General features: G+C 38.7%; 1 protein-coding gene and 1 long non-coding RNA gene across 2 annotated transcripts; both read right to left on the bottom strand.

Moving 5' to 3' along the window:
• Positions 1–1,494: 1,494 nt before the first annotated feature.
• Positions 1,495–3,214, bottom strand: LOC110906763. The gene is made up of 4 exons (XM_022151841.1): positions 3,001–3,214; positions 2,271–2,900; positions 1,812–2,147; positions 1,495–1,718 (listed from the first exon to the last, which is right to left on the bottom strand). Exons 1-4 carry the CDS (start codon positions 3,212–3,214, stop codon positions 1,495–1,497), a joined length of 1,404 nt encoding a protein of 467 aa, XP_022007533.1.
• A 2,005-nt stretch (positions 3,215–5,219) lies between these two features.
• Positions 5,220–7,995, bottom strand: LOC110905478. The gene is made up of 3 exons (XR_002573159.2): positions 7,819–7,995; positions 5,884–5,950; positions 5,220–5,435 (listed from the first exon to the last, which is right to left on the bottom strand). It is a non-coding gene; the product is annotated as an uncharacterized LOC110905478 (long non-coding RNA).
• Positions 7,996–9,626: the final 1,631 nt, after the last annotated feature.

The following is a 9,626-nucleotide window of genomic DNA, read 5'->3' as shown; positions in this document are numbered from 1 at the left end:
GGCGTCTGCTACAACGTTTGCCTTGCCCGGATGGTACTTGATCTCACAGTCATAGTCGTTCAATAATTCAACCCAGCGTCGCTGACGCATATTTAATTCTTTTTGGTTGAATATGTGTTGTAGACTCCTATGATCTGTGAAAATAGTGCACTGTGTACCATATAAGTAATGCCGCCAAATTTTCAAAGCAAATACCACCGCGCCTAACTCTAGGTCGTGAGTGGTATAGTTCTTCTCGTGAACTTTCAATTGGCGGGACGCGTACGCGATAACCTTTTCACGTTGCATGAGTACACAACCCAAACCTTGGTGCGAAGCATCACAGTATACTACAAAGTCATCGGTACCGTCAGGTAATGATAAGATTGGTGCGCTGCACAACTTGTCTTTAAGAAGTTGAAATGCTGCTTCTTGTTTCTCTCCCCAATCGAATTTCCTGTCTTTCTGTGTAAGAGAAGTTAGCGGTTGAGCAATCTTTGAAAAATTCTCGATAAACCTCCGATAATATCCCGCTAAGCCCAAAAATTGTCGCACTTCCGTAGGAGTCTTGGGCGCTTCCCAATTTTTAATCGAATCAATTTTCGACGGGTCTACTTGAATACCTTTCTCGTTCACTATATGCCCGAGAAATTGTACTTCACGAATCCAAAAATCACATTTGGAAAACTTCGCGTATAGTTTCTCCTTCTTGAGTAGTTCTAAGATGGTTCTCAAATGTTGTTCATGCTCGTCTGCCGATTGTGAGTATATCAAGATGTCGTCAATGAACACTATGACGAATTTGTCGAGATACGGCTTACACACGCGGTTCATTAAATCCATGAAGACCGCCGGTGCGTTCGTTAAACCAAAAGGCATAACGAGAAACTCGTAATGACCGTAACGAGTTCGAAAAGCCGTTTTCGGTACGCTTTCTTCTTGAATCCGTAACTGATGATACCCAGATCGTAAGTCTATTTTTGAATAAAAACTCGACCCTTGAAGTTGATCAAATAAGTCGTCAATCCTCGGTAGTGGATACCGATTCTTGATGGTGAGTTTATTCAACTCTCTGTAGTCGATACACATTCTGAATGTTCCGTCCTTCTTTTTCACAAAAAGAACTGGAGCTCCCCAAGGCGAGAAACTCGGTCTGATGAATCCCTTATCCAACAACTCTTGAAGTTGTGTGGACAATTCCTGCATTTCAGAAGGTGCTAATCGATACGGAGATTTAGCTACGGGTGCGGCTCCTGGTACCAAGTCGATGTGAAATTCGACTTGTCGATTAGGTGGTAGTCCTGGCAAGTCTTCAGGAAAGACTTCAGGAAACTCTTTTACTACCGGAATATCCGTCAACTTCGGCCCATCGGTCTTCTTGTCTACAACATGCGCTAGAAAGGCAATGTAACCTTTTCGTAAGTATTTCTGTGCTTTCATGCAATTGATGATCCGTAATGGGGTGTCACGCTTCTCTCCATGTATAACAAGTGTCTCTTCGTTCGGTAGTGGTAGTCAAATTATCTTCTCGTGGCAAACGACTTCGGCTCGATTGTTGGATAGCCAATCCATGCCAACCACTACGTCGAAACTACCCAATTCAATGGGTAAGAGATCGATATTGAATTTTTGTTCACCAAGTTCTAAGGTACACTCCTTAACAACTTCTCCCGTCTCTATTAGTCTACCGTTAGCCAATTCTATAGAATATGGAACATCTAGCTTACTAGGTTCCAAGCCTAGAATATTTTTAAATTCTATAGAGATAAAACTAAAATCGGCTCCGGTATCAAATAATATGGATGCGAAATGATCATTGAGGAGAAACGTACCAGTGACCACATTAGGGTCTTGGCGCGCATCCTTGGCTCCAATCACAAAAGATCGACCACGAGCTTGGTTTTCTTTAGGACAATCTTTCTTGTAGTGATCTTTGCTTCCGCATCCAAAGCATCCTTGACCACGACCATTCCCGTTCCCATTCTTGTTATCAAATCCACTTCCCGATCCAGTATTATTTCCCGTTCCCCAACATGATTCAGCACGGTGGCCATTCTTGCCACACTTGTCACACTTGACAACCCGACAATCACCCACGTGATGATATTTGCATCGCTCACACTTAGGTAAAGTACCAGCGTACTTCTTAGGACCAGTGTCGTTTGTGGCTACAAACGCCCTTGCATCCTTTTGCGGGTTATTCTGTCGCCTGTTGTTGTTGTTGTTGTTGGGGTTATTGTTATTGTTGTTGTGGTTGTTGTTACTGTTGTTGTTGTTACTATTATTATTACCGCGGGTTCCCTTCTTGAAATTCGAGTAATTCCTCTTCCCACGGTTGGAAGACTCGGCATGTGTTTCCTTTTTATCGTCACCTTTCTCACCGAATACTTTCATCCTGACCCCGTCTTCAGTAAGACTCACGGCTATAGTCACAGCCTGAGTAATAGTCGTGGGTTCAGCTGCAGTAACCAAACTTCGAATCTTGTCAGAAAGTCCCCAGATGTAGCGTTCGATACGCTTGTATTCTGGTGTCACAAGGTAAGGAATCACGCGGGACAGATCGTGAAACCTTTGCGTATATCCCGTGATATCAGCTCCGACCATGGTAAGGGTCCAAAACTCGTTCTCCAACTTCTGGAGTTCAGCACGAGAACAGTACTTATCCCTCATACGTTCCTTCAGTTCCTCCCAAGTTAACGCATAAGCAGCGTTATCACCCAAAGTTTGCACTTGTAAGTTCCACCATGTAAGGGCCTCGTTAAGAAACAAGCCAGTAACGAAAGTGACTTGCTGATTAGCGGAACATCTGCTCATTCTGATTGTGGAATCCGTTTTCTCAGTCCATCTCACGTAAGCCACAGCACCGCCTGTGCCATCGTAGTTGAGTGGCTTGCAGTCCAGAAACTGCTTGAATGTGCACCCTGTAATTGGACAACGGATTCTGAATGAGCAAATAGTGAATCGTACGAATAGATTTAGAAAGAAATTTGATGAGTTGTAATTAAAACAACTAAACGTTACCCGTATTATTTGTTCCACCTGAATTACCGCCTTGACCCTGGCCTCCCGATCCGCCGGTGCCACCACTTTGTTCGACACGGGATGCCTCATACAGTGCGATAGCTTGGGCGATCCTCTGTTCTATTAGTGCATTTAATTCAGCCTCGTTTGTAGGCATCGGTGGAGGTGGGGGTGGATTAACTGTCCGTGTCCGTAAGACTCTCCTTGGTGGCATGATTCTTCCAAAGGAGAAATAGGATAAAGATTAGACGTTGATTTGATTTCTTAAATAATTTTACTAAGCATAAAAAAAAATAATACATCTTTAACATTAATAGCAATATCACCAAGAAACATATAATGCGAGTAAATAAGTTAACATAAACAATAAGATATGTCCAACCAGACCACTCAGATGCATTTAATAGATAACACCAAGTTTTTCATATATATAGTCAACCGGTTACATTATCGTTTGAAAGGAAACAACAAAAAAATAGACTCGGGCTACATAATCCGGTCATACTAGTCTAGTACAACAAAAGAGATAACAAGGTCTTCCTTCCAAAGGTGTGATCCGCTATATGTCGGTTGTCCTAAAAACTTGGTGGAGCATCAATATGTACACAAAACGGATATAGATACCCGTCCCAAAAGTACGATACCTGCAAACATAGTCTATGGTGGGGGGAATACTGGTGGTGGAATCGGGAATAATAGCCTGTGAACATCAGAAACCCTACCCTCCAAATCGAGCACCAAACGATGAAGGAACACACTCTGCTGCTCGAGCGCCAGAACACGGGTAGGTAGATCGACTGGTGGTATATCCACTGGTGGCATCTGGGGCGGTAGTGGGGGTAATGGTGGTGACCCTGGTGGTGGTGGTGGAGCCTGAAGTACCAAGCAAATAAGGTGAGTAAGTTCATCCTCGAGTTCACTAACTCGACGGATAACAAAATCTATCTGATGCTCGAGTGTCAGCACACGGGCACGTAACTCGGTAGTAGCAGCTGGGAAATGCAGTAGGTGGTATGGATCCGTCAGAGGCATAACATGAGGGGGTGGGTATGGCGCAGTAAGAGGCTCGACACTGGGTGGTATGTGTGCATGTCCGGATGGTCCGGCCTCATCAGTATGGTCAGTCGGTGGTATGATAGGTGCGAAGTGTATGAGGCGAACATGCTCGGGAGATGCATCTGGTGTAGGGACTGGAATAGGTACAGGGATGGCTGGCTCTGCTGGCATCATGTCATCCCCAAAGTCTACATGGCCCTGTAGTGCGGATGAGGTAACGGACGCATAAGTGGAAGCATCCGAATCGGTGTCTGAATCAGAAGAGATAATAAAAATCGGAACCACCGGTGCTGGAACCTCTAGAATAACCAAATCATGAACATCCCCGTCTCCCAACTCGTCATCCAAATGCTCCACAGGAATCACAGGGACTACAGCGTCGTCCTCCTCGTCAAGGTCGTCAATGAAGGGCACAATAGCAAGGGGAAGAACATCCCATGGTATAACCTCGACCACATGTTCACCCTCCGGGTGACCTATGATAACTACGTCGTTGAGTATAGGGGGGATAGCTCACACATCATCATCGATGATCTCGCCCAGAAGTGCGAACGGCTGGAAATCATCCATGTCGCTGTCAGAAGTAGAGTCGCTATCAGATAAGATGACCTGAACTTCCGGCACATAGTCATCGTCGGAGGATAGCTCCATCGGGTCTATGTCGTCGTATATGTTGCTTCCTTCAGAGGAAGACATGATATCCTGAGAAATAAGTTGTTCGACACGTATGAATATTTGTTATTTTACATACATACACAAAATGTATTTTTCACATAATGTTCATTTTAAGTTATCCTAATTGAGTTGTGTGGATTAACTTAAAGTTGCATGTCTACCATTTAGATGACTAAGACACTAATGTCCTTGCTTGATTTGTATGAGATGAATTCTTGTTGAAAATGGACCATGAAAAATGTTTATGCAAATGAAAACATTTGTTTGTATTTAACTGATTTTCGTGAGAGATCCCTAGTGATTGTAGACTTAGACTCGATAAAGAATCCTGGTTCACTACAATCGATGCTCTGATACCAAACTGTCACACCCGCTCGTAGCGGAAGCGCGAGGTGTGATCTGTATGGTTTTCATTGCATAAATATCGATGTACATGAACAAACTATATGAATAAAACATACTCCATTGCCATTACATAAGTTTTTCAAAAGATTACAACATAAGTTTAGTGTGTCGGTGACAAACCATTAACATAAAAGTAAAGTGTTATTGTTTCATACATTAACATGAAATAAACTACTAAGGTTTAAACCATCATATTTCCGCAAAGAGGCGGAATATAACAGTTAAACCCTCCAAAAGATGGCATGGAGTTCTGGTACTTGTTATCTTGACTGAGAATCCCGACATGGTCCTTTAATTCCCTGAAATACATGTTAAGTTTGTAAAACATCAACAAAAGTTGGCGAATTCATGCAGTTTAGTTGTAAAAGATGTATTTAAAATGTAAGTTGTAGTATGTAAAGCGTCAATGAAATCGTTGATCATTAATGTTTTGCAAGGACATTAATATGTGTGACGAAAAAGGAAGCAATCCAACCCTAGACGATTTTATGCCGATTCCTATCGACTGGGACACAAAAGCACTCTTCCGTATGGGTCCACGACCAAGAGTGGGGCTCGCCAAAACCCATTAGATCTAACCACTTGTACCTAGGTCCAAACTGGATTAATGGTGCTTAGATGTATAACCCTAATTCGCACATGATCTAAGGTGTTTCATTCCCTAACTTTAACATACGTTGAACATGTATTTTCCCCGATAGTTGTAAAGTTGTAAAACATTTAAATGAATAGGGGACATGAACTCACAGTATCGCGTCCTGTGAATAGATGAAAATAAGATCTCACGTGCGGTCGTCCTGAATAGCGTTGCGACCTACAAATGTCCTTATTTTTGTTAGACACTTCGGTCTTTGTAAGTAACTTGAGTACAAGTCTTGTGTCTTATTTGTGTGTAAGACTTGTATGTCTATACTGTTCGTTGAACGGTGTATTTAGATGAATGAGTTGTTAATCTGTTATATATATATATATATATTTCACCAAATATATACATATATGTCATCTTGTATCATGTGAGTTGTATAGTCGGATTTAGTCCTCTTAATCTCGTGTCTTATATGTATCAATTGTATGATTGTGTTTACAATAATGGTATCATTGGGCCGAGCCCATGTTTTCATGTTTTTGGGCCCCAAATAGTGTTGGGCCTAAATAGTGTTGGGCCTCAAATAGTGTTGGGCTTGAATAGTGTTGGGCCTCAAATAGTGTTGGGCTTGAATAGTGTTGGGCTTGAATAGTGTTGGGCTTGAATAGTGTTGGGCTTGAATAGTGTTGGGCTTGAATAGTGTTGGGCTTGAATAGTGTTGGGCTTGAATAGTGTTGGGCTTAAATAGTGTTGGGCTTGAATAGTGTTGGGTTTGAATAGTGTTGGGCTTGAATAGTGTTGGGCTTAAATAGTGTTGGGCCTTGGCCCATATGTTTGGTATTGGGCTTGGCCCATGTGTTTTTGATATTGGGCTTAGCCCATGTCTTTATGTTAAGCCCATTAAGTATAATAAGCCCATTTGTTATAAAATAGCCCACTAGTATAATAAGCCTTTCATTTTTTATAAAAACCTTTTTATAAAAATTTACTAAGTACATTTGTTAGTAAATAAAAACATACTAGTTTTTGTAAGTTTATAAACATCCGAAAATTTGTTATCGATAGCATATTTATATTTCGTGTCGAAAAATTGTCTAAACATCGTAGTAACTCTTCGGATTGGTAATTCACTTATGTAGTCGTCCGTCGTTCATTTAGACCATAAATGGTGTCCGATTATTTGAATCGTCCGTAACTCGTTTTAAGGCGTAAATATGTGAAGTCTTGTAAGACTTTAGTCGAAATGTTTATTGTGTTCATTTGTATCATTGTATTCAAGTTCCTAGTTATAATACATATAACTAATACAAACATATAACACATAGCCCTTAAGTTGTTAAGTTAACTAAATATATATTTTCTCAAAAATATATATTTATATCAACTTTGATTTTTATAAAAACTATTCTTAAAAATCTTTTAATCTAATAAAGATTTTGTCAAAAATAATAGTTTTTATAACTTATGATTTTTAAGAAAACTTGGCCATATTTTATTAGAAATATGGACTTTGCCATGTTTAATAAAAACACATCTTTTCTTATAAAATCACCACCAATCTTCTCATATTTTTCTTAATAAAAACATAAGAGATTTATAACATAACTTATCAAGATGAACTCATAATCATGTAGGGTTTTGGTATGATCTTTACATATGTTTACTAGTCCAAAAATCATATTTTACTTCTAGCTTTAACAAGCTTTTTATAAAAACCCATCTTGTATGTTTTCTTTTTATAACTTGTAAAAGCATTATTTTTAGTTAACCACTTTATATACTTTAACAAAAACAAAGATCATGATCATCCATCTAATCTTTCATGTTTAACAAAACCCTTAAACACTTTCATGAACACTTGTTAGATTATGTTTTTAAACATCATCTAACAAGTTATTTGTATGCTAACCATCAAAACTAGATCAAATATGCAAGTAATCATCAATAAATCACAACATAAACACACTTTTATATTATGATTATTATTTTGCTTCTTTATATTTTCATCTTATTTTGTATTGTTGTTTTAGTTATAAGTTGTTCTTTAACAATAAATACATAAACAAGTATGAAAATAAAGGATTTAGAAGGCTCACTTCTAGCTCTTGGCTAGGGATGATCTAGGTGAAAATGAAAAGCAAAGAATATGAAGATTTGATGGTTGAAAGCCCTTAGATGGATGGAAATGCTTGCTTCTACTTGTGGTTGCCTTAGATCCTCCTAAGTTCCATGAAAATGCATCTTGATCATCATGAAAGTGGCTTGAAAATGAAGATGGGGGATGGTGTATATGGACCGAAAATGGGGTATGTTTGGGAGCTTTTGGTGTTGTGAAAATGGAAAGTGAAATGCATGAATGAAAAGCTTAGGAATGAAGTAACTAGTTACTAGTAATGATCATATTTCACCACTTGCATCCACTTGCAAGACTTTAGTAACCATCTAGGATATTTGTGGTAACAAGTAAAAAAAATGGGTCCCACAAAGGGGTGTTGCAACCGTGAATGGGGGGGGGGGTTCCCTTTGCTTTTCCTTCTTGAATTACTTAGTAAAAATGTTAGAGTTCTTAGTTAGATGTTTTAGGTAGTTTATAAGTATAAGTGTTTAAGTGTTTAAAGGGTGTTAAATGATCATTACTAGACCAAAATGATCCAATTAACACTAGATGATCATTAAAAAAAGATTTGACATTGTTCGGATAATTGTTTTGATTTGTTTCGGTTAGATGTTATTTGAACGCTAAGTTGCGAAACTTGTGTGAATTGATGTAGTTATTGACTCGGATGATACCCGAATGTATCCTCACATGAATTATATGTCAAATAATATTTTTACATGTCGTAAAAATATTAGAAAGCTGATTTCAGCAGAATTTCTGCGGAAAAGTGTTGAAATCATCGCTTTTAGTGCTTTTCGGGCAATTTTTAGTGTTATCGGACTTCGGAAAGGATTTAAATCAAACCCTTGTATTCCTAGTTAGGGTTTAATATATATAAGATGTTGGACTTTCGTCTAAGTCCTAAAGATGTCGTTTAGATGATTTCTGCGGATTCTGCTTTTTCGTCAGAATACTAGTTTATTAGGTGCTTTTCTAGTAGTTTCGATGCATTGTTTAAACTGTTCCAAATGTACTTAATAAAAATGAGTCATATGCATCCTAAGTGAGTATTCCTTGAGTATTCTATGTGCATGCCACGAAATAAGCAGTTCGGATGTTCAAAATGAATAAAAATGTAGCTAAAAATGTAGCTAAAATGAGTATTTTAAGTGTGAAAAGTTACCGTAAAGTGGCAGTTGTCACAATTGATGGGGCTGACTTTTTATTGCTAACAGATTCATTCTTGACAGATGACTTATCAACTTTTGGTCCATAAGTCATTTTACCCTCATTAATTAGCTCCTCTTCCGTGAAAGGCAAATATGTATAATTGTGATTGTAAGGAGGAGGAGCTTTTGTGTATCCCAACCAGCCCCTTTCTTTTCTTTGTACTCTAGTTGTATATCACAAATGTTCTTGACCAAATTACTAGAAGTGTCAAATTTTTTAATATTAATTTCATTTACCTGATGTTTGACCTTTAGGTCTTCTAGTTCTTTGGTCAAGTCACTAATTGTTGCTAGAGCATCTAAAAAATTACAGTTCTTAGCGCTGAGATCTTCTTTTAACTGAACGATATCTTTTCTTTGGGCCTCAATTTTTTCTTTGTAAAGTTTTTCATTTTTGGCCAAAGTAAAGTTTTTATTTTTAATATCTTTGTAATCTTGAATCAACTCAGCGTTGTGTAACCGATATGCCTCAACTCTTTCTCTACACTCAGGAGTGCAAAAGACAGAAAGCATCTCTTCACGTAATGTCATAATAATTTCAATGGGTGGTTGATACTTTTGTTCTTCTCCTCAAAAC

This window comes from Helianthus annuus, chromosome 14, assembly GCF_002127325.2.
Source record: "Helianthus annuus cultivar XRQ/B chromosome 14, HanXRQr2.0-SUNRISE, whole genome shotgun sequence".
NCBI classification, from domain to species: Eukaryota; Viridiplantae; Streptophyta; class Magnoliopsida; order Asterales; family Asteraceae; genus Helianthus; species Helianthus annuus.
The sequence above is the reverse complement of the archived record's forward strand: the minus strand, read 5'-3'. Positions and strand labels throughout refer to the sequence as shown.

What these genes read in the sequence shown, in the direction of transcription:
- LOC110906763 (XM_022151841.1), bottom strand. Translation starts at nt 3,214, where the DNA reads ATGCCACCAAGGAGAGTCTTACGGACACGGACAGTTAATCCACCCCCA. An exon ending in AGGTGGAACAAATAATACGG is followed by an intron (nt 2,901 to 3,000) that starts GTAACGTTTAGT and finishes GTCCAATTACAG; the next exon opens with GGTGCACATTCAAGCAGTTT. An exon ending in AGACCCTAATGTGGTCACTG is followed by an intron (nt 1,719 to 1,811) that starts GTACGTTTCTCC and finishes AAAATATTCTAG; the next exon opens with GCTTGGAACCTAGTAAGCTA.